This window comes from Myodes glareolus, chromosome 3 (genome assembly GCF_982192425.1).
Source record: "Myodes glareolus chromosome 3, mMyoGla1.1, whole genome shotgun sequence".
Taxonomy (NCBI): domain Eukaryota; kingdom Metazoa; phylum Chordata; class Mammalia; order Rodentia; family Cricetidae; genus Myodes; species Myodes glareolus.
Window position 1 is genome coordinate 60,330,934 of NC_142028.1, and position 25,214 is coordinate 60,356,147.

The following is a 25,214-nucleotide window of genomic DNA, read 5'->3' on the forward strand; positions in this document are numbered from 1 at the left end:
CCCAGTGAGACGCTATGGTCCATTCCAGAGGCTTCCTTCTCAGAAGGCTTTCCCCAGCCAGCCTGAAATTCAGCCTCAAGTTCTCGTGGCATCAGCCTGTGGTCACTTTTCCTTCAGGTCCCGCTGCTCTATCGAGTTCCCGATGAACGCAGGCTCACCTTGCCGCTGAATTCAGGGTGCTGTGCCCTAAATGACCTTTGGGGTAACTCCCTTGGAAAGTCCCCAGTGTTGCCCTGGTAATGGATTATTGATCGCTGGGAACCCTGAGACTTTCTGGAGCCCGTTGGTGCTTCAGCGGGTGGCTTCCCGCTGAAGTGTGCCCTGGGATGAGGGCACTCCACGTGGGAACCCACAACGTTCTGGGTCGCAGGTCTTAGTGCGATGTCCTTGTCCACCGCCAGAGGCTCCAGACAAGGCGGTATGAACGAGAACGAGCCGGCTGGAAGGCTGCCCCCGGCAACCAGAGACGCGCGCACGGCGGCGGCCCGGGGGCTGAAAACGTGCGCAGGACTCCGCGCGCTCTAGGGGTGCAGCGCGAGCGTGCGAACTCGGCTTCCCCGAGTGCCCCGCCCCCACCGCGCTTGCCCCGCCCCCCGCGGCCACCTGCTGCCCAGCGCTCGAGCCAGTGGAGGGCGCGGGAGCGCGCGCCGGGGCGCTAGCGAGGCCGGGAGGATGGCGCGGGCCTCGCGGGTGCAGCCGGTGCTCTGGGCGCTGCTGTTGCTACAGGCAATGGGCCCCGCCGTGGCGGCCAAGCTCAACATTCCCAAAGTGCTGCTGCCCTTCACGCGGGCCACGCGCATGAACTTCACTCTGGAAGCTTCTGAGGGCTGCTACCGCTGGTGAGGCGCGCGGGCCCCGGCGGGAGGCGGCAGGTGCGCGGGAGGGGGGCCTGGCCGCAGGTGCGGGCGTGCTCGCTCCAGCCGGTCCCGCGTGACCCCGCGGCGCGCGCGCTCGCCGCCTGCGCATGGCGTCCGGGCCACTCGTGTCTGGGCTGCGCGGGAGGAGGAGGCTCGGATCGCGGGCTGCAGAGGGTAGCGCCGCATGTGGCCTCGGTCACCTGCTGTCAGGGCCCTGAGGAGCTCCAGTATGAGCAGCCAGGGCTCTGGAGTCTATGGGAGACGGGGAGACTCACCCCTGGCGCCTGACTGGTGTGGGAAGCGGGTCTGTGAAGACCTGGGCAAGGCGTGTGTGGGAGACCCACCATACCCGTTGGCCCACTTTGGGAAGATCATAAACCTTGGATGAAAGAACCTGGAGGTATATTTTTCAGCTCTGAAGTGTGAGGCGAGGGTCTGAGGTGCTGGTGGAGTGGGGTCTGCTTGATTTCCTGGCCAGGATCTGACCCACCAGGGTGATGCGATCCAGCCTTTGACTAGGGAAATGAGGAAGGGAGAGCTTCTGGTTGCTGGGTGCAAGCTGAGTAGGGTGTGGGTCACACCCTTGACACACACCCTAACTCACTAGTGATAATTTGGTAGTGCCCCCCCCCCACATCCCTTAGGTTGCACTTAGCTTCCACCCTCCTTTCTGCCTCAAGAATTTGTCTAGGTCATGGTTCTCAACCTGTGGGTCGTGACCCCTTTGGATCACATATTCGATATTCTCCGTATCAGATGTTTACCTTAGGATTCATAACTTAGTAACAGAATTACAGTTGTGACGTAGCAACAAAGTAATTTTATGGTGGGGTCACAGCAACATGAAAGTATTAAAGGATCACAGCATGCGGAACAAACACTGGTCTAGGCTAAGGCTTAACTAGCTTGTGTGTGTGTGTGTGTGTGTGTATTTATGTTCTGTATGATGCCCAGAGCTCAGACCCATATTCTGTTACATGTACTTCTCAAACCTATTTGTTTTAAAAGTCTGCCTCATAAGGGTGGCATTGCACCCCTGTAGTCGCTGCGCTGAGGAGGCTGAGGCAGGAGGACCGCCAGTTTGAGGTCAGTCTGGGTTATGAGACTGTCTTTAAGTTGGCCTCTGAAGTATGAAGAGGCAGAGTCATTCCATTGCATTTTGCAGTGAGTGCTTTACTCCGAGGAAGCGCGCTTTATCCCTCCCTGGGGCCTTGTTTTGAGCAGGAAGATCAGCTACTTGGGAGGGCTACACGCTCTTTCTCTTGCTGACGTTGTCTGCTTGATGGGCAAGAAAGAGGAAGCTGGCTATTTATAATAGCTGGCTCCAAGTGAATCCCCTCACATGTATTTGTGTACTGCTTTCTGTGAAGTTCTGTAGTTATACCTTTGTTTCTAAAATAACAACCTTTTTCTTAATTTTCCCACAAAGTGCTTTCTTGAGAGTTGCTGGTGGATCTTGGCAGATTTTTATTTACTCAGGAAGACTGGGAAAACGCATTCAAAATCTCAGATGTGTCAGAAGTGCGCTGAGTCCCTTCTGGGTTGTTTAGTGTCTGGTTACTTTGATCCAAAGGCGTGGTTGACTGCTCAGACTAAGTGTCTTCTTTGAAGGTGTTTGGTTGCAGTTTCCCCTTTACTTCACAGGAAGATGGTCTGTCAATCAAGCACAATTCAGAAATGTTATTCAGAATACCCGCACTTACTGCTTTAGTTCTGAGGAGGTTCAGGGAATTGGCAAGCAGCTAAGATTCAATACCTGCAGTTACCTCCACTTGAGCAGATGTGGCCTCTTTATCCAAGAGTACTTCAGGTCTTTGAGATGAAAAGCAGAGAAAAGTTAACCCATGCCATGCCCCGGGGGTGTTGCTCAGTTTGGGATTCCCTGCTGAGCTCCAAGTTCTCTGAAGTTGCTGCAAGTTTTAGCCTGTAGCTTCAAGGTTACCTATCCTATTTCCTGATTTGCATCTCTTAACTGGGAGGTCATCTGGTCCTTATTGCTGTCTTTGAGGGACTGAGGGCAGGAAGGATTGCACCTCACCCACACAGAATAGTGACAATGGCTTGGAAGCTGAAGCAGAAGGCCTTCCAGCCCACCGAATGGGACCTGCACAAGCAGCCTTGGCTAATTTACCAGGCCCCTTTGTCTTTCCCATTGAACCTAGTCAGCCTTGCTACACAACAAGTATGATTAAATTAGTTATCTTACAATGAAAGTGATCCGCACTTTATTGGTTCCTTTAAAAGGTATCATTTACAAATGATACCCACAAAGAAAAAAAAACTTTGGAGAATTTAGACGAATTGGTTTATTAAGAAGGTGCTCTGCATGGAAGTGGGAGAGGTAAAGCAGGGGAGTGGAGTGAGGGTGAGGTAAAGTCTGGGCACTCTCTGGAACTGGATTGTACTTAAGGCAAGGGGAGAGGGAGACAAAGTCTGTGCATGTGTGTGCAAATCTCACTAAAATAGGACACCCACACATGATTTTTTTTTAAGTTTATTTATTTTATGTGTGTGTGCCTGGTGCCTGAGGAGGCCACTATAGGGCATTGCGTCCCCCGGAACTGGAGTTATGGATGATTGTAAGTGACAACCTGCCCCATGGGTGCTGGGAACCAAACCCAGGCCCTCTGCAAGTGTAACACGTGTTCTTAATTGCTGAGCTATTTCTCTAGCTCCTATATATATGATTATTGTAAAGACAAAGGATGGTGACTGTCCCCTGATGAACTGGAACACGCGTTAGGGTCTGTCTTATTTGTGACAACCATAAATTGAGTATGTTTTGTTTTTCTCTGAACACTTCTCTCTTAACCTTTGTACTCAAGCCTATTATAAAATATCTGGGGGATGAAGAGGTGGCTCTTCCAGAGGACCTGGATTTGACTTCTAACATTTGTATGGAGGCTCACCACTGTGTGTATCTCCAGTTCAAAGGGATCAAATGCCTTCTTCTGGCTATTGAGGTCACTGTACACACACACTATGTGCATGCATAATACAGGCAAAACACCCATTCCCATAAAATAAATTAGAAAAGATAATTTTTAAAGATTGAAAAATTGTAATAAACCCTGTGCTGGCTAGTTTTTATGTCAACTTGACATAATCTAGAGTCATTTTGGAAGAGAGAACCTCAAGAAAGAAAATAACCCCCCCCCACTGATCTATGGATAAGCCTGTGGTACATTTTCTTAATTGATGTTTGGTGTGGGAGGGTCTGGCTCACTGTCAGTGATGGCACCCATGAGCTGGTGGTCTCAGGTGCTATAAGAAAGCAGGCTGAGCAAGACATGAGAGCAAGCCAGTAAGCAGCAAGCACGCCTCCATGGCTTCTGCATCAGTTTCTGCTGTGAGTTTCTGACCTGACTTCCCCCAGTGATGGAGTGTGACCTTAGAATTGTAAGCTAAAACACACGCTTTCCTCCCCAAGTTATCACAGCAGTAGAAACCCCAACTACGATAAACCCCAACTCCCCTTCATAGACAGGCTGGTTCTGAAATTCTTTCATGTTGGAGCCATGACTCTCTATTTTTGCTAAGTCAGGTCCCTAGGAGTTCAGGGAAAGTCCTCGGGCTGCTGAGAGTGACAGCAGGGAGTTGTGCCTCCTGCCTTCCCCACCCTGCTAGTAGCAAGGATGCTCAGACCAGTCAGAGCTATCTGGGTTAGGCAGTCACTTAACACATAGTGGACAAATAGCAGTGATGTCACTCTACGCTGGACTCTGTGTAAGGAGTGACAGTGAAGAAGTGGGTGATGCCCTGATTTCCTGGAATTCAAGGTTGGACTGTGGGAGCATTTGAACATGGCCTGTGGAAGAAGTGGACGGCAGTCTGAGACATGTATTCTGGGTAATGCTTCCCTGGAGTCCAGCTGGGCCTTGTAGAGGTTCTTACTAGAGAGAACAGCAAGTGCAAGGGCCCGGCCTGGGATTGAGTGGCTTGGAAGGGAAGCATTTGGTGAGGTTAGGGTGATGGGAAAACACATGAACGAAGTGAAAGTAATTCAGCAAGGCGATTTCTTCTTTGCAAAAAGCATATGCAAGAACCCAAATGAAGCTAGTTAGCACATTCACCAAATTAGCTTATCTTATTTCTGACGTAGGTGCTGCCTGTTGTCTCATGTTGTTGGTGGGAACTGACTTTACAGTCTGATTGGCTAACTGGCAAAAGGGGAAGGGAAGCTGTTCAGGAATATGGACCCTTGCTGTCTGAGCACCTTTGATTAAAAAAAAAAAAAAAAACAAAACTGGTTCTCACAAGGGTATCAGAAGGTGAGGTTGGAGAGGTTGGCAGGCCCAGGTCACGTGAGACCTTGTGGGCTTTGGTTAGGGGACAGGAAAGGGTTACCAGGTCAGGCATTGAGCCTGAGTCTCTGGGGCCTTGCTCTTCTGAGAACCATGCATGCATGGCCCCGAGAGCTGCCTGCAGCCGAGGTTCCTGAGGGGCTGCACTCTAAGAGGTGGCCCTGTGTGCTCAACTTAGCAGACCAGTGGGAGTGAGGCTCTGGAAAGTGCCTGTGGACTTGAGCTGACCTGGAGCCCGGGCGGTTTTCTTCCACTTCCCTTGTGGGGTTCCCCTATTTTGCCTGACCCTGAGGTGGCTTCTACTCTGCAGACTCATGAGAGTGATCTTTGCAGATGTGTGGAGAGTGTGTTGGCTGCATTGGCCACCAGTTCCACCTTCTTCCCATCCCTCTTTTTTGCCTCTCTCACCATCCCCCTTATTTTTTTTCCATTATTCTTCTCTGGCCTGACCTCCCTGAGTCTCTGGGTTCTTCTGACCCCTGCCCAGGTCCTGCCCTGTGTTCTAAAAAGGGGAGAGCTCCCTTAAAGGCAGTGGCACCCAGAGAGTTGGGACTTCTTCTGTGCTGGTGGGTCTCATGCAGCCGTGGAGATGACAGTGTCACCCTTTTAAAGCTCACTCTCCCTCATTATTTTTTTAGTACTGGACTAGACCCCAGGACCACACACATTCTAGGGAAACACTGTGCCACCAAACCACACCCCAGCCACTCATACCCACTCTTGATCCTTAGACTTCCGTAAAGTAAAGGCTTTCTTGAGTCAGTATGTTGAGAAGTTTCTTAAGATTTGTTTTCTTATATGTGCATGAGTGTTTACCTGCGTGTATGTATGTGCACCCCCATGCATGTCTGGTGTCCGTGGAAGCCAGAAGAGAGTGATGGATCTCCGGGAACTAAAGCTAAAGGCAGCTGTGAGTCACCAGGTGGGTACTCAGAACTGAACCTGGGTCCTCTGCAAGAGCAGTAAGTGCTCTTAACTGCTGAACTGTCTCTCCGGCCCCTCTTTTGTTTTAAAACAAAAAATATACAACTCACAATTAGCCTCCTAACCATTTGCTCAGCTCAGTGCATGGGGGCACTCTGACCTCCATCCAGAACTCTGTCTTGTAAAACTGAAACTCCTTAGCCGTTAAATACTAGCTCCCCACTTCCTCCTGCACCAGCCCCTGCCAACCGCCCTCCCACTTGCTTTTCTTTCTTTCTTTTAAACACATTAACCAAAAGTTTTATTTCCTAAGTTACTGTCCCCTTCATAGCCTCTTCTTTTTAGCACTCTTAAGTGCTTGCCTGCTTCTGAGCGCTTCTTTGGAAGCACTGGCCCCCAGGAAAAAAACATTTTCTGGAAAGCATAACAGTGACTATTTACCCTGTTGTATAGGGTTTCCCTTTACATTACCTTTTCAATAAAAGAGAATTAATTTAAAAAGAAAAAATTAAAAGGGAATGGGAGACGGCTCAGCAGGTAAGAGGGCTTGGTTTCAATTCTAAGCACCATGGAGGCTCACAGTTCTGGGGGATCTCATGCTCTTTTCTGGCACGCATGGTGTACAGACATGCAAGCAGCCAAGATACTCGTACACATAAAATAAATAACAAAAAGACACAAGTGGTGCTTGAATATTTATGATTGTGCCGAGTCTGGTGATGGGGAAGGTCCCATGATAGGTGTGTCAGGCCTCCATTACTATGAGAAAATGATGAAGATCAGCAACTTAAAGGGGAGAAACTTTGTTTTAGTGCACATTTCAGAGAGATCAGTCTAAATGGTTTGGGCCTGTGGTGAGGCAGGAGATCATGGTGGGAGTGGGTCGTGGACCAAGGTCAGATGCTTTCCTTGTGGTGGTCAGGAAGTAAAAAGGGGGATGAGAGGAAGGCATTAGGGTCCCAATATCTCCTCCATTAATTTGCCTCCAATGTCCTGACTTTCATAGGACTAGGGATGACTTCTTTAGGGTTCTTCTTTCTCTCAGTGACTACGTATCCAGGACAAGACTTTTTGGGGACATTTAAGAGCTAAACCATAGTGGCAGAGAAGGTTCATGAGAAGATGCTGGTGTCCAGGCAGCTGCTCTTGTTGGCTAAAAACTGCAGGAACAGAAAGAGATTCCCAGTGTTATAGTGTTCCTACAGTATGCCCAGCAGGAGCCAGGATGTTCATTTGTCTTCTAACCCTTTAAATATTCCTCATTCAATCCTACAGCTATTTTTTTAAAGCCCCTAAACCTGCTCTGCAGGAGTGATGCCCACTGCTGCTGAGGTGCCTGAGACCTGGAGCCTCCCATCAGTGGGTGGCAGGGCTGTGAAGTTGTCTAGGGCTCCTCAGATAGTGCCTGGCTTGCTAGGCCTCCTTCTTCAACTTTGAAAAAGCATCAGTTAACTTTAAAAAACAAAGTTGAGGGTGCATTTAGGGGTGGGGCCAATCAGGTGGTGACTGATGCCATCTTTGCAGGGTCTGGGAGCCCAACCCTCTTTGTAGGTGGTACCAGGTAGGACAGGAAATTCTCAACTCTGTGTTTGGATGCTGTACCCAGTGCGAAGGAGCAGGACTGTATCATACCTTCCTGACTGAGCTGTGTTGAAACCATTGTTTACTAGGGATATGGTGACATTGTGTGGAGGTTTCCTCATATGTCACCTTGGATTCTAATAGGACTGTTGGGGACACAGCTGTGCATATCACACTTTACTGTTTGACACAGAACAGAATAATTGTGTAACAATGAACATTACCATGGTGGTGTTTACTAGGGTATTTTGTCTGGAGGAATCATTGCCGCAAACCTTGAAGAGCTCAACCTGGAGACTCCACCTCCCCAGCCTTATGATGCTGCATGGAACAGGAAATGCAAACCAAAATGGTTGCAGTGCAACAGAGGGGTGTAATTTTGGTTCCTGAAGGAGTCTCTTAAGCAGGATTTGTTTCAGGTTTCTGTGTTGGGGTTGGGAATGAATGCATGGTCACCAGGATATGCTCCTTGGTCCTTAGGTCTTGGCTGTGATATCCTTTGGCCCTCTCAGGGTATCAAGATGCCCTTGCAGCCCACTGCCCTCCCACATTCCAGTCTGTATGGGCATAAGCCACAGCACCTGTTCCGATTGGACCCACCCTAGGCATGCGTGACAGTCAAAACTCCTCTTTGTGGCCAGGGTGCACAAGGTTTTTGTTGGCCAGGTCCCCATAGTGTGTCTGTTGTTATCCACAGGCCAGAGTGCTCTGGGATCCTCCTGAACTGAGGGAGGAAGAGGTCTCTGTCTCTTCTGACTTCTGTTACAAACCCATAGACAGAAGATTGGCTTGAAATAATGAGAATGTATTTCCCTTAGTGCTGGAAGTCACAGATGGTGCCTAAGTGACTGTTATGAAGCCATTTCCCAGTTGCAAACTGCCAGCTTCTTGTTGTATTCTTGGGTGGAAGGAGGGAACCAGGCAACTCTGAGAGGCCTCTTTAAATGGCACTGAGCCCTCTCTGGAGACTCTGTTCCCACAGCCTAATCACTCCCCAGTTCTGTCATCTTGGGAGCTATGATTTCAGTGTGAGAACTTGAGGGACCCATTGACATCAGTAGGCAGGTCTACACAGAAGAGTTAGGTGCTGTTACAGGAAAGGGTAAATGGAGGTCAAGGGCATCCCCTGCATGAGTGACACTCAGGTGTGACTGTCTTTCTTGCCCCTGTGTACTATTGGCAGCGAGAGGGTACCTTCAGACCTGGTCTTGCAGGGCAGCTCTTGTCATCTGGGGACTTTGGAGAGAACAAGGCAGGAGACTGTGAGGAGGTGGCGTGGCTGCATGACAGTCACTGAGCTCAGTTTCTGCATCTGTGAGCCTGTCACCTGACCAGCTTGCAGGGTGCAACTTTTGGGCCAGTTCTGAACACACTTGGAAAGCCGTGCAGCCCCCAAGACTTTCTGGTCCACTCCACACAGTTACTAAAATTTACTTTGTACTTAAAAACTTGGGTGTAAACAAAGCTCCTCCCTTGAGCCTCCTGTGAACCCATGAGGCAGACCTTAGTGCTTCTTCCTCAGACAGGGAAGCGCAGCAGCAGACAGTCCCTAACTCGGTTCAGGAGTCCCACACAACTGCCCACAGACAGAAACAGTCTAGGAAAAGGAAAATCACAGACCCCAACACAGAACCCCTCACCACAGTGTGAGAGTTAAATCCAGAGAAATGACAGGGATAGCTCAGCATGAGCAAGAGGGTGAATGCCAGGAGCGTGATGGCTTGATGCTGAAACAAAAGTAAACCCAGTATAATGTTAACAGAAAAAGGAAGGAAATCCACGGGGCTGCCTCAGTTGGTAACACTGATTGGCACTGATGACGACCTGCCTTTCTTCCAAGAGCATGAAATCCCTCAGCCACACTTCATCCTACTGGAAGTTAGAGGCTTCCCCTCCCTGGTTCATGCTCACCAAAGCCCTGAGTCCTCCTTCCTAAGACCCCATTTCTCTCTCTATTCTGTTTTTTCTGTTTGCCTCTCTCTGAAGCATGAGCTCCACCAGGGCAGAGACTCATGTCTGTGCTAAACTCTTCTCAGATTTCACAGATAATCCAGCAGATACTCACATGATGTTGTCTTTAATGTCCCTCTGAGGCCTGTGGGCTTCAGGCGTGGAAGTCAGCAGAACCTTGAGAAAGTGGGGCTTAGAGAAAGGAAGTTACCATTAGGAATGTGCCCCTGCAAGGTTACTGAGACTTCAGACAGCCTTTCCTTGTGAGCTTCCTTGGTCTCCACACACCCAAACCAAAAGAACCAACTGACCGTGGACCAGAACTTCTGAAACCTCAGGCCTAAGCAAGCATCACCTGAGATGCTGAATTTTTTGAAAGGTATTTTGTCATTGTTTTGGAAAGCTGACTACTCCACATGGATTCAGTGAATGACTGATTACATTAGAGACTTCAGAAGGACCAGAGGCAGGGGAAGGAGAAGAGGATCTCCAAGGAGGAATTTCCTCTGCCTCAGCCTCAAAGGTGGGCAAGATAAGCTGGTAACAAGGGTATGTGATGTGCCAGGACAGCATTCGCCAAGGGACAGAGATGGGAAAGTTAGGGGAGAGAGAAAGGCTTCTAAGCTGAGGCCAGACTTCAGATGGTTCGGACTTCTGCTAGTCATGTGGCCTGGGGCAGTAACCCCTGCTTGGGCCCAAACCTCCTTCCTGTAGGTCTGAGGATGTCTGCGCATTTGGGGGAGGCCTGAAGGAGGCGGAACACTGGGGCCAAGGTTGAGGGAAACACACTGACCTGCAATTCCTTCTTTCTCTTGTGGCTAAAGGTTTTTTAAACATCATAGTGAGGTAATCTTTACTGTCTGTGTCCTGTTTCCAGCTCCCAGCCAGCTTCTTGTCTCATCCCCTTCCAAGAATCAATGGGCAGATAGCTAGAGTGCAAACCAGAGGACTTGATCATCAGTTCAGAATCAGTAGCCTTCAACATGGTAAAACAACGTAAATTCTAGTACCACACAGGATTTGAAAGAAACAGGTGTTGTCTTAGTATTCTGTTGCTGTTGTGTGTCGCTTAGGTTGCCTCCGAACTTGTTCTGTAACTGAAGACCTTGAATTACAGATGATCTTGAGTTGTTGGGATTACAGACAAGTGCCATCATGACCGACTTCTAGTTGTGACAGACTCTAGCATACCTGTGCTGTGTTGGAGACTGAGCTGGGCAAAACTGAGGAATGACTGTTGGCACTCTGTTCCGTGTCTGTCCTGCCCTGGGACCTTGGTCACTTTGTACAGATTACTGTCAGAGTGCAGCATGCCTGTCTGCTTTCCCGCTCAGGAACATGTGGGCTGCTCTCCCTGCCATCACCCTGCCATCTCTGTGACGTTCATTCCAAGGATTCCCTGGGACCCGCAGTAACAGTGAATACCCACTTAGCATTCCCAGTGCCACATCTGGTAGACTCTGACATTTGTCCTCAGTTTACTGTGACGTGGGGCTGTTGCTGTCCTGTATTAAGAAGCTGGGGCAGTGACACCTGAAGGCTTCCCCACCATGTTGCAGGCTGTCCTGACTTACCTGCTGATGTGCTTGCTCATCTGCCTCTTTCCCCCCATGTGATTATGATGCCAACTCCAAGTGCATAGGGATCTTGCGATTGTTGTCATTATACTTAGTGGTCTCCAGGCCCTGAAGAAGCCATATTGTAACAAAGGATAATATCTGGGTGGGTGCTCTGAGTCCAGCCTGGATCAGCTGAGAAACCAATATTTTTCCTCAAGCGTAAGCACCTTTCCTGCTGATGGGGAATTACGTGAATAACTCACAGGCTGAAAATATTACATGGAAAATTCCAGAAGTAAACCACTCAACTGATAAGTTTTAGATAGCTTTCATAGCCAGGTATGGTGGTACACGCCTTTAATTCCAGCACTTGGGAGGCAGAGGCAAGTGGTTCTCTGTTGAGTTTGAAGCCAGCCTGATCTACAAAGTGAGTTGCAGGACAGCTAGGGCTATACAGAGAAACCCTGTCTTGAAACAACAACAACAACAAAATAACTTTCATTACAGTCTTATTATAACTTGTATTATTATGTTACCACTCTTTCTCTCTTTCTGGGCCTCTAATGTATAAACTAAAAGTCACTATAAGTGTGTGTGTGTGTGTGTGTGTGTGTGTGTGTGTGTGTGTGTATGGAGGGTCGGAGCTGCAGTACTAACTGTGGTTTCACTGGGGTCTTGGGCCTTTCCCCTGAGGCCTCATACCACTCTGTGTATCTCAGTTAGTGACTGTTGGATACCAAGGCTGTGTCCAGGTGCCCAGTGTCTGGTTTGATTTTCCCAGTGGGGGCTATGTGCAATGACTCATGCTCAGGCTGGGAAGGTCTGACAGTAGAAGGTCTTGGCTTGGCTACTTTCATTCTCCGTTTTCCTTTTAGGTTGATATATGAGGTTCCTTGCCTCTACTGCTCTGGCTTCTGTGCCTAGCTGTGTCTTGTAGTATGGCTCCAGAAGGTGATCTTTCCTGTTTTCATTGTAGGTCATCCACACGGCCAGAGGTAGCCAGCATAGAGCCATTGGGTCCCAATGAACAGCAGTGCTCCCAGAAGGCAGTGGTGCAGGCCCGCTTGACCCAGCCAGCCCGCCTGACCAGCATCATCTTCGCAGAGGACATCAGTAAGGGTTTCATGTGCCATGGGAGATCCTTGATGGGGATGTCAAACAGGGAAACACCTCCTTGAGACTTCTACCTGGAGCCTAGGAAATACCGTTCTGGTCCTTCCTCCCTGAATTTGCAGCATTTTACCTTGTGGAGATTGACTTTTAAAACCCATAAATTACTATTTATTATCCCAGGTGCTATTAACTGGTGTCAAATCAAAATGAAGAAAATTGACCTAGTCGGAAACCATGACTTTTCTTTCCCCGTGTTTGATTTATCATCAAGGAGTGCAGCTCTCCTCAGTATCTGTGGTGGATTGGTTCTAGGATCCCCTGGGATGCTGTACTCCTGGGACCAGTGTAAAAGGAGCAGTGGGCCACTTCCTGCCACCCGCCCGGCTAGCTTTACCTGAAATAATTACACGGAAACTGTATTCTTTTAAACACTGCTTGGCCCATTAGTTCTCACCTCTTATTGGCTAACTCTCACATCTTGATCTAATCCATTTCTAATAATCTGTGTTGCACCATGAGGTGGTGACTTACCGGGAAAGGTCCTAACCTGCGTCTGTCTTGGAGAGGAGAGTCATGGTGTCTACCTCACTGCCTTCTTCCTCCCAGCATTCTGTTCTGTCTACTCCACCCACCTATGTTCTGACCTATCAGGTTAAGCAGTTTCTTTATTAATTAACCAATGAAAGCAACAGAAATACAGAAGACTCTCCTACATCAGACCAGTCCCTCTTGTGTTCTGGTGCAGTGCTGGTTTAGAACCGTCTCCTGTGTTCTGAAACCGAGTTCACACTAGGAACCAAGCATTAACCTAACACAGTTAACCTAACCATCCATACAGGAAAACTCTGACTTTCTCATTGTCACCTTGTGAACCCACATTTAAAGCTGTGTGAGGAAAAAATCCTCCAGGAAAATGAAGTTGTGTTCAGGCTGAAACCACGAAGGGAAGTGGCAATCATATTGCCTGACTCTGTACTCTGCCAGTTCACCAAGATCAGGACTCACACTGGTGCTTGCCCCTTATAGTTGTTCCTTTTGTGTGCATGTGGCACAGCACACTTTGACATAGGGGACAACTTTATGGAGTCAGTTCTTTCCTTTTTCCTTCACATGAGTTCTGGGGGTTGAACTCGTCTCTAGGTTTGTGTAGCCATTTCACTGGTCTCCTTGTTTTCCTACATCAGCATTCCATAAGTCTGTCTACTATATTACAAGGTGGATACAGCACAGATTTTTTTTTTAACTTTCTCATAAGACCGATAACAACATTATCTGGAGAACTCTCTAATGTGAGGACAACCGTGTACAAAACTAGTTATTCTGACCATTCTCCAGGCACCAGATAGAAACACTTGCTCATCTGTATTAGCCCATGTATCAAGAACCTTAAAAATTCTTATATTTTACTGCTGAGGCAGGAGGATTCCTTGGGTGTAGTAGTTCAAAGCCAGACTGGACCAAACTCAAAACAAAACTATGAGTTGGCTAGAGGTCAGAGCCATTTGTACCACATCCTGTTTTTCCAGAGGCCACTTCCCAGCACACATGTCAGATGGCCCCCAATCACCTGGAACTCCAGCTCCAGAGGGATCTGAAGCCCCTGGTGCTCATGCACACCACAGGTACATACTCATACACAATTACACACCCTATACATAATTAAAATACAATTTAAAAAACAATAAATTTGATATGCTGTTACCCAACAAATCTGAGAATCCATGCTAGGTAGGAAATAAGCTAAATAGCCCAAGTTGTTCTGTACATAAAACTAGTGTTCCTGGCCGGGCTGTGGTGGTGCACACCTTTAATCTCAGCACTTGGAAGGCAGAGGCAAGCAGATCTCTGTGAGTTCAAGGCCAGCCTGGTCTACAGAGCAAGTTCCAGGACAGCTAGGGCTGTTAAACAGAGAAACCCAGTCTTGAAAAACCAAACTAGTGTTCCTTATGCTGAACTGAGTCTGAACACTAAATGTTTAGCACAATGAAATGTCTATGAGATAGCAGGCTGGGCACAAGCCTTTGATCCCAGCACTTGGGAAGCAGAGAGGGGTGAATCTCTGTGAGTTCAAAGCCAACCTGGTCTACTGACCTACGTAGGGAGTTCCAGGACATCCAGAGCTACAGTAAGACCTTGTTTCAAAAACGAAAACAAAAAGCTTGGGTGGGAGGAGGGGATAGTATTCAACATTTAAAATGTAGGGTTGGAGAGATGACTCCGCAGTTAAGATCATGATTTGTCCTTGCAGAGAACCTAAGTTCAGTTCCCAGCGCCCACTTCCATGTCTCACAACTGCTTGTAATGCCAGCTCCAAGAACCCAATACCCTCTTCTGGCCTCCGTTGTCAACTGCACTTATGTGCCATTTACACAGAACATATCCATACACACAAATCAAATAAAAGTAATGATTCCGTAGTGGGGGCTGAACATGTAGCTCAGTGATCCAGCATTTCCTTAGCACTTCCTTAGTGGTATTGACTTGTTGGTTACTGTAGTCGCCACCATGGAGGTGGCCCTGGAGGTGAGACAGTGTCTGGGCACCATTCTCAGTTCTCTCTGTCCCTGTAGCCACAGGCCAGGTGCTGCGCTGTGACGCCATCGTTGCTCTCATCCATGGCATTCAGATCGTCTCTACTACCCGTGAGCTCTATCTTGAAGACTCTCCACTGGAACTGAAGATCCAGGCTCTGGACTCAGAAGGTGACTGCACCGGCTGCCCTTGGCAGGCTCCTGCCTTGGCCACAGCCTCCGTTACTGTGTCCTCTCATGACTAGCTACTGCTCCAGCCAGGAACGGGGAGCCACTGCCAAGGGAGAAGTAGAGCGGGTAGAAGCTATCTCTTAGGTAGCTTACACCCCGCTCCTCGTGTTCAGAAGCCTGGCCTGTGTGTGTGCAGGTGTTAGCTGACTCTGGGAGCAGGCTTGGTGCCCATGCAGAGATAGGTACCTCTGTCTCAGGAGCTGTCTTCTGGGTGGAAGTGGGAAAGCTATCCACAGAGGTGATGGCTACGCTGGACAGGCAGTAGAAACCCTTTTTTTCCTTCCCAGTTTCCATGCTGTTTTTGATTTCCTAAGCACTCCAGACCTCCAAACACATGTATAGATGAGGGTAGCTGTGGGCTGCTGGCTCAGTGTATCTAGTTGCTTCTCAACTAGCATGGATAGTGACTAGTTCTGGGGTGGGATTCTAGTGTGTGGCCTTGCCTGGTGGTAGCAGACTGTCTGGGTTAGAGGTTGACCTCTTGGAAGGAGAACAAGAAAAGTGTGCCATTCAGCTTGTCATAATTGGACATACTTGGACAAAGTACCTGGGACAAACAAGAACAGGACAGTTTTGATGCATGTTTTAAGTGGTTCCCGTCCATGTGTTTTGGCCCATGGCAGGGCAAGACACTTTAATCATGGGAGATCATGTACTTTATGGCAGCCAGAAAGCAAAGAGAAGGAAGAAAGTGTGGGGTCCTGATAATCCCCTTCAAGCCCGTGCCCCAGGTGACCTAACTTCTCCCCACTTGGCCCCAGTTGTTTAGAACTTCTCCCAGGGCTGGAGAGATGGCTCAGTGGTTAAGAACACTGGCTGCTCTTCCAGAGGTCCTGAGTTCAGTTTCCAGCAACCACATGGTGCCTCTAGAATAGAATCTGATGCCCTTTTCTGGCAAGCAGTGTATATGCAGATAGAGTACCATATACATAAAATAAATACATCTTTAAACATTATTTTAAAAAGAAAAGTTTTATCACCTCTGACTAGTGAAGCTAACAGTGACCATGGCTGATACCTAGCCTTTAGTGCATGGGTCTCTGCCCTCAGAACTTCGGGCAGTGTGGATACTCCCTGTAAATAATAAGCAAGGTATATGCATGTGGAAAAATCTGAGATCTAAAACGTCTTTGGTCTTAAGCTTCTTGAAGTACTTGGAAGAGTCAATGCAAATATCCCTAGATCTGAAAACTAAAGAATCAGAATTGCTTCCAGTCCCAAGCATTTGCAGGTTACTAGGAGATAGTAGAATTGGGGCGGAGACCCTGGGGACAGCTGAGGTGGGTGTGCAGGGTGCAGGTTAAAATTTTCGAGGAAAACTTTCAAGGTGAGTAGTGAGGATTGTGGTTTTACCAGACATGGGTGTATATTGGGGTGAGGGTGGGGTAGATGTGCCTTGTAGCTGAGTCAGAATATGAGCTGTGACCTGACTCCAGGGGTCCTGCTTTGGGTCAGAAGTTGGCCATCTTATTCTGTGATGGGCAGCATAACAAATGGGACCACGCTTTTCTGGGCCTATGCCTCTGTCACATCTTTTCACCTGGGACCTTGTTTCTCCAGAGTAGCCAAAGGTATGCAGCAGTGAGTGGATGGGTCCTGATAAAACTTTATTTTATAAAAGTAGGCAGGGAGCTGGATGGTGGTAGGGCTAGCCTTAATTCCAGTACTAATGAGGCAGGGGCAGATGAATCTTTGTGAGTTCAAGGATAACCAGGGGCTACACCAGAGGAACCGTGTCTCAAAAAGCAAGCAAGCCAGCAAGCAAACAGGGGCCACATTTGTTCCATGGGATTTAGTTTGCTATCCACTGCTGTTTCTACCTTAAGTTATAAGATTATTCCTACAAGATTTTTATGTATTAAATGGCCTTGTTCTAATTTCTTTTAAAGATTCGCTTATTTTATGTTTATGAGTGTTTGCACATGTGTGTGTGCATCACATACCTGAAGTACCCACAGAGTCCAGAGAGGACTTCTGATCACCTGGAACTGGAGGTACAGTTGTGAGCCTCCATGTGGGTACTGGGAACCAAACTCTGTCCTCTGCAAGAACAGTAAGTGCTCTTAACCAAGGAGCCATCTCTTCAAACTGATTTCACATTTTAAAAAAGCAGGTTCTGGTTTAATTCACAAAATTGTACCATCATCACCATATCACTGTTTAATTTTAGAACTTTTAATCAGTGTAGAAAGAAACCCAAAACCTGTAAACACTTAACTGCCAGCTGCCCAGCCCCTGGCACAGTCCTCCCTCCCTTGTCAGGTTTCTGTCTGCATTGCTTGCTCTGGACTTTTCCTGGAAGTGCAGTCACATGGCACAGCCCCACAGTTTTCTAACCTATCTTCTCTCACCCTCACTGGTTCCTTCAATCCATGGTTTAATACCAGGTGACAGAAGTCTGTTCTTTTTACTGTCAAACAGCGTTCCACTTTGTGGACAAACTTGTTTCTCTAGCTATCAGCTGATGGAATTTTGGATTTCCACTTTGCCACTGTGAACTTCTGTATAAACACATGTTTTAGGTTCTCTTGAATAAACCACGATGAGTAGGACTGGAGAGATAGCTCAGTAGTTAGAGTTCCAGCACCCACATAGTGGCTCACAATTATCTGTAACTTCAGTTCCAGAGGATCTGACGCCACTTTCTAGCCTCCTATTGATACAAGACCTGCATTTATACATATAAATAAACCTTTAAGAAGCAGCTGAGTGATATGCTTTCTGATTGACTTTCCTCAACCAGACATGCTTTGACCTTTGTCGTCTGTTTTGGTCTAGATCTCTTCTATGTGTGGGCTTACCGTGGGGGGAAAACCAAAAGAGGTTCCTGTGGTCCCAGCTGTGTCCCAGAAAGGGACTAGGCTATGAGGTGGTGTGCACCTTGTCTCCGGGGTGTGGTAGAAAGGGCTCAGACCCCATGCAATGAAAGCAACTGGGTTGATGGGAGCACCTCTGATGTCCTTGCCATGCATGTTCAAGGTGTGGATTTCAGTATCTGCCTCGTAGTATTAGGGAAACAAGCTTCTTTGGTCCAAGGGTCTCCTTAGCGTTTTAGAACCATAGCTTTTTGTCTGTTCAACACTTCTCTGTACCCTCACCCTTTCTGGATGAGGCTTACTTGTCCAGATGTGGAAAGATGCCCAAGTAACTTTAAGAAGAGGGCCCCCTTCCTCTAGCCCCTGGAAGTAAAGGTAAAGACCATCTTTGTCTGGCCTTTTTGCTAAGTGTGGTTTGATTTGGGCTTTAAAAACAAAGACTTTTTAGTTTAGTCTGTATTTATGTGTATGTGTGTGCTATGTTTACATGCTACACCACCTGCATTCAGGTGCCCACACAGTCTAGAGGGCGTCAGATTCCCTGGAACTGGAGTGACAGGCGGTTATGAGCCACGTGATGTGGATTCTGGGACCCAAACGTGAGTCTCCTGGGAGAGCAGTCAGCACTCTTAACCCCTGAGTCAGCCCTCTAGCCTCTGATTTGGTCTTTGAGATCTTGGGTGGAGATCAGGGTGATCTGACTAAGTAAAGATCCTATTTTATGATTTGGGTCTGAACTGTCTCTCATGGGCTCTTGTTGACTTGGACACAGGTGCAGGAGTGTTCCGAGAATGGTCATGAAGGATCTGACCTTGTCAGTTGATGGCTTCGTGAGCTTTCGACAGGGTGCAAACTCAGGAGATGGTACCAGGCTGAACAGCCATTGAGATCATGCCCTTAGGTTCTGTATCTTGTCTCCATTTCTTTCCTCTGTCCTTAATTCTTGACTCCAGTAAGGTGAGAAGCTTTGCCTTGCTCTCCCTTTGTGGCCCCTGCTGGTGAGATGCATTCCCGTGCTCTTGTACCTTGAAGGGAGGCATTCTTTCTTCAGGAGATGACAAGGAGGAGAATTAATAGCTTAGGTGTCAGTGGCCTCCTAAGGTATCTATACCTACAGAGGGTTCAAGGTTAAGTGGGGAGGGACAGGCCTGAGTTCAAATCTTGGCTAAGCCTTTTATGGTAAGAAGCAAGTACTACCATTCCTTTGAGCCTCAGTTTCCCCTTTCTGAAAAGAGGTCATGGTGTGTACCTTGCAGGGGTGTGGTGCTGAGCACTGTGTCTGCATGTAGTCAAAATTGTCATCTCCCTGTGTCTGGACCCTAGGGAGCAAACTCATGCGTTTCTGCCTCTAAATTCTTTTACAGGGAATACCTTCAGCACCTTGGCAGGGCTGGTCTTTGATTGGACAGTTGTGAAGGATACAGAGGCCAGCGGGTTCTCAGACTCCCACGATGCGCTACGGTAAGAGGCTCTGCGACAAGGCCTGGCTATCTTTGAGTGGCTGCAGAAATTGGAGGTCCTTAGGCTTTCTCCTGTCAGTGAAGAGGCTAGGGTACCTCCCAGGATGCTTGGTGCTTACAGTGACTGATTGGGAAGAGTTTAGTGCTTCCCAAGCATGCAAGCAGCCTCTGTGGTGCATTGTGATCTATTCTATGGGAACTTGTCAGAGAGATTGGGACATCTAGCTGAACAAGGAAGACACAGAACTCTGGAATTGGGGTACAAGGGACTTGTGGGTGACCCTAGAGGGAAGTGCTTCCCTGGTGAGAAAGTTAAAGGGAGGCAAGTTCTGGCTAAAAGGAAAGGCCAGCAACAAAAGCAGTTTTTAGGACAGGCTGGGTCTCCAACATAGAGTACAGACAGACTCATAAAGAGAGGGTGTCAGTGCATCTGGACCCCTCCCCCAGCATCTGTCTGGCCCATGCTATCTCTGATCTTTCTACTTTCCAGCCAGGGAAACTGAGGTTTGGAGAAAGTGGGCCTGTTGGTAAGTGGCTCAGTTGACACTTTTACTCAGACCTCTGTAGATCTCTTTTATCCAGCATGGAAGCTCCTGAGCCTGTGATGAGTCAAATGTATGTTTGACAGAATGAAAAGTTCTTTCTGAGTCAGCAAGATGACTTGGCAGGCAAAGGGTCTTATTACCAAGATAATGTAAGTCCCCAGGTCATGCCACATGGAAGAAGGAGAATTGACCCCTGCAAATTGTCCTCTGACCTTCTTACTTGAGACACACACACACACACGCACGCACGCACGCACGTGCACCCGCGCAGGTTGGGGTGGTAATAAATGTAAAAGAAATTTTTTCTTTTTAAGTTTCTTTCCTAAGACATACTTCTTATATTTAAAGGTTTTGTCTGTTGGCTGGAGTGGTAGTGGAGCGATTCAATTTAAAACCTACAGAAAATGCCAATGTAGAGCAGAAAACTTTTCCCTAAATTACCTGAGGGCCTGTTGCCTGGGAGATGTCTTATCACCTTTGCTCATTTTACTGTGTTTCCAATACCATTAGGATATTTTTTTGAGTATCTACAATACAGTTATCAAGACCAGGAATTGGGGCTGGAGAGATGGCCCAGCAGTTAAAAACATTGGCTGCTCTTGCAGAGGACTCAGGTTTGATTCCCAGCACCCTTGTAGCTCATAGCTGTCTGTAGCTTTGGTTCCAGGGACTCCAACACCTTCTTCTGACCTTCACAAGCATAGTAGGTTGCACTCTGTCACTGAGCTATTGGATGATTAACTGCAGCTTAGCACAGCGCAGGATTGATCCTGGGGAGACAGTAAGCTTGTCCTGCAAGCTGTTCCTTTTTGGCAGAGCAGGGGGCTTGTTGTGAATTGCTGGATGAAAGAAAGACAAGGTAGGGACACATAAGCCAGGAGGGTTCACTCCGTGACCTTTTTGCTGAGCTGATCAGCATTACTGACTCTCTTTAAGTTGGGGCCTTGGGTTTGCCTTTTAATGTGAGTTTTCCTTGTGGACTCAGCTGATTGTCTCAAATTCCAGTGTGCGTCATCACGTATGGGTGTTGATAGAGTGTCCATTCCCAAGACCAGGTGTATTCCACAGACACATTGCTGCTCTGACTCAGGCAGTAGCAAAGATGTGTTTCTAATGTTTTCAGGCAGTATGATTTGTGACATCAGCACCCCTTATTCAGGGGTCTATCAGGAGGAGACCCTGATGATGATGAATGCCACACTGGGTTCTAAGAAATTCTATGCTCAGGTCTCATGATGCATTCTCCTTTCAGAATCCTCACCTTCTTGGAATCTACGTATATCCCGCCTTCCTACATCTCAGAGATGGAGAAGGCAGCCAAGCAGGGCGATACCATCCTAGTGTCTGGGATGAAGACTGGAAGCTCCAGGCTCAAGGCTCGCATTCAGGAGGCTGTCTACAAGGTGGGCCTAAGTTCACTGTGCTGTCCCCACCGTGGGGTAAGGTTGACACTGTACTACAGAACGAACTCGAGGGAGTTATGACTTCTGTGTCTTTCCAGTTGTTTGATGTGTGAGCCATGGCATAGGGAAAGAAGGCCGAAGCTCCAGGAGTCAGTGTCACAAATGTCACAGCATCTGCTCCCCAGTTTTGAAGGAGATACCTCATTTCCAGGAAGTGCTTCCCATCCTGACGCAGGGGCACACCATCTGAGACTGGCTCGGTGGCGATTTGTGGGTGGTTGCTTCTCCCCACCTTTCCCCAGTTAGTAAAAGGCTTTTCCTGCTGGCCTTGCTAGGCAGCACCTGCCCTGTGTCCAGACCTGTGTAGGCCTTTGGGGTGCTGAAGCAAATCTATGGAGATGGAAAATGGCCATAAATCCACCCAGAAAATTCTAGGTCTACTGCCATTTCTGTCAACAAGCATCATTTCTGCCATTAGTTTTCATTAGTTTTCTCCGACAATGAAAGCCACAGCTCCTGGGGAATCTGGCACCCAGGGTCCACTGGACAGGAGACCATCATCCTTCTGCTCAGTCTCTCAGGTTGCTTCCTGAGGTCTAGACTGGACCTGAGGGGTGAGCTGGGGAAGAGACCAGGGAGTAGGAACTGAGTACACACAGTCCTCCCCCTTTCCGGTCATCCTGGACCTCTGAGCATTTGTAGAGTGAGAGCCTGAGCACTGGTAGCCACAGCATCTGTAGACATTGCTATTTTCCCCTCTGGTTCCTTTCTGTGTAGTTACTGTCACTTTAAATCAAGATAGGACTTGGGAAAGGTACAGTGAGTAGTCATATGTTTTTGGCAGTGACAGTTTTGAATGCATCCTGGCACCATACCCATGGGATTCTCTTGGGGTCTAGGCTGTAGGGTTACAAGTGATAGCCTATTTCTTCATGCCTCGGTAAGGACATACTCAGAAGTCAAAAAAATTAAACAGTTCTGGGGTTTTAGCTGTACCTGAGCTGTGTACCTAGTATGGGCCAGTCCTCGTATCAGTCCCCAGCTCTGCATAAAAGTATAACAAATTGGGCTGTAGAGATGGCTTAGTAGTTAATTGTGCTTGCTGATCTTACAAAGAGCTCAAATTCATTTCCCAATAACTAAATCAGGTGGCTCAGATTCTAGATATAGGGTATCCCCTGGCCTCCGTAGGCACACTCTCACACATGTAACATATACACACAGAGACACACATATATACACATAAGAGAATATAAATGTTAAAAAAAATCTAAACAACAACAAAAAACAATTGTGGGTTGAAGAGATGATTCAGCAGTTAAAAGCACTTGCTACTTTTCCAAAGACCTGGGTTTGGTTCCATTACTCACACGGTAGCTCATAACCATCTATAACTCCAGTTCCAGAGGATCCAACACCCTCTTCTGGCCTTAGTGGGAATGAGGGAGACAGTACATGCAGTCTAAACACCACATCCATACTCATTAAAACACAAACACACACACACACACACACACACACACACACACACACACACTATATCACCATCACCCCAAAAAGAAAAATGCCTTAAACCTTTCTTACCCACAATTCCTCTGCTCCCGTTATTCACCCCACCTCACTCTCTTTCTCCTTTTCTCTGTGCTAAGAATGTTCGCCCTGCAGAAGTCAGGCTGCTGATCTTGGAGAATATCCTTCTGAATCCAGCCTATGATGTCTACCTACTGGTGGGGACGTCCATTCGCTACAAGGTTCAGAAGATCAGGCAAGGGAAAATTACAGGTATATTCGTGACTGAGAAGTCATGTTAGATGTTTCCCTCTTTCTTTTAAAAAATATTTTATTTATTTTTTATGTATATGATATCTTGCCTGAATATGGGGGGACCTCTGTGTACACAGTACCTAAGGAAGCCAGAAGAGGGCAGTGGATCCCCTGAAACTGGAGTTAGCCACTATGGTAGTGAGCTACTCCTTGGGTACTGCGAACTGACCCTGGGTTCTCTGTGAAAGAATCTGGTGATTTTAACCACTGAATTCTCTCTTCAGCCACTTCCCTTTTTATTACTGTGATAAAATACACGGCACAGGAAGTTCACCGCCGTAAAGCATTTGTGTGTATAGATCAGCGGCATTGCATTCCCTCATAGCACTGTCACCCCCATCCATCTCCAGAACTTTTTCAAGGTCCTCATTAAACACACCCCAACCCTCTCCTTCACACCCAACACCCACTAACCACTGTCTAATAAAGTTGACTGCTCTGGAGACCTCAGTTACATGCAATCCTGTGTACTCGTTCTGCAATTGGGCTTCTGTTGACTGTGCCCTCAAGATCCATTGCCATCTAGAATGCATCAGACCACATTTTATTCATCTGTCAGTCCTTTGACAGTTGGCATGGCTCCATCTTTTGTTTGTCATGAAGAGTGTTATGAACATGTGTGTGCTTATAGCTGAGTCTCTGCTTTTAATTCTTCTGGCAGCTTCATTTAGAGCAACTCCAGAGCTCTTGGCTCACGTTGGACCAGGTTGTGCCTGTGGCCTGCCTCTGACTGATGAGCAAAGTTGAGCTTTGTCTTGGGCGGACCATTTCTGCTCAAGATGTGAAAAAAACATGATTGACAAGAGTGGAGCTATTCTGGAAATTGTATGGTACTGGGTACTGTATTTTAGAAGGTGAGTGTAGATGAGCTGGTCCTCCTCGGAATCTTGACTGTCTAGTTCATAGATGCAGGAATATGGTGTCAGAACACGGTGCTCAGAGGACCTCAAGGCAAGTGTGCTACATTCAGGGTTGTTCATTTAAGGGCTTCAGCACATGTCTCTCTAGGTGACCACCAGAATGGCAGGTGACATTTAAGAGGCCGGTAGATGCTGGTACCTACAAGAGACTTAAGGCCTATAGTTTCCTATATTAAATTCTAGGTTCCATGGCAGTTCATGGATGGGAACCTGAGAGGTACCATGTCTATTAGCCACCAGCAGTGTCTGGTTAGTCATCCTGGAGTAAGTATTGCTTGGTCCATTTGAAGGACTCTACCTCCTGCTTCTGTACCCAGTTCTCTGAGAACAAAGATGGAGGGAAGCAAGGTTGTGTTTTGTGAGTGTCTGCTGCATGCTGAGCAGGTGGATCAGCCTTCTGCGTGGTGTCCAGTCAGGATAAGGATACTGTACAAGAGGATGTGCAGAGAGCCCAGCCCAAGGGTCCTGACAAAGTTTGATGTCAGCTTTGACTGGGGAAAGAAGTTATGGAAGGGCAAGGATGGTTCTAAGACTGTGGCAAGGTTTTCTGGGACCTTGGTGAAGCAATTTTAAGTGGAGTTCTCTGGTCACCAGTGTGACATCCTAAGAAGGAACATGGCTGGGAGCGTGAAAGGCCAGAAAACACAAGCAGGCTTGTATAAAATTCTGCAAGGATACAGGCCAGGAGTAGCATTGCCTTGAAAGATGAGGACTTGGAAAGGGTAGCATTGTGGTTGTCTTCTGAGCTAAGCCACTGGCATCTTGGGACATTGACGTGTGCTCCTTGCAAAAGATCATCCCAGCTAGGTTCTCCTACAGTTTACATCCTACATAGAGAGGAGGAAAGGCACATGGACTTCTCACCTGACTATCCAGCTGTTCCCTGCCACCTGGCTGCTTTATTTGCATGGGCCTACAGGAAAGTCAACATCTGCTGGATAATGCTTGGGCTGGTTGTGGGAGGAGTACCCACATCCCTGTAAGCAACTTCTCATCTATGCTCTGTAAGGAAGTCCAATAAACTCCTTGGTTCCCCAGAGTGAACTTTGGAGGGATTGTGCCTCGGCTTTTCATTGGGCTCTTTGGAAGAAAGGTGGCTTTTGCTTACATTCCCCCGCAGAAGAAATTTTAGCTACAGGTGGACATTGCCGAAAGTGTTTCACTAGAACTGAGCACCTCTGAAGTTTGGCATAGTT

The 25,214-nt window shown here is 47.7% G+C and overlaps 1 protein-coding gene across 1 annotated transcript in view; it reads left to right on the forward strand.

The window, feature by feature from the left end:
• The first annotated feature begins 641 nt into the window (after positions 1-641).
• Positions 642-25,214, forward strand: part of Nup210 (nucleoporin 210) — a 91,559-nt gene continuing 66,986 nt past the window's right edge. Inside the window, 6 exon segments of the mRNA XM_087904496.1 lie at positions 642-839; positions 12,152-12,288; positions 14,859-14,990; positions 19,231-19,327; positions 21,124-21,274; positions 22,924-23,056. Coding sequence (XP_087760622.1) covers positions 673-839; positions 12,152-12,288; positions 14,859-14,990; positions 19,231-19,327; positions 21,124-21,274; positions 22,924-23,056 — 817 coding nt within the window. The 5' untranslated portion in view covers positions 642-672.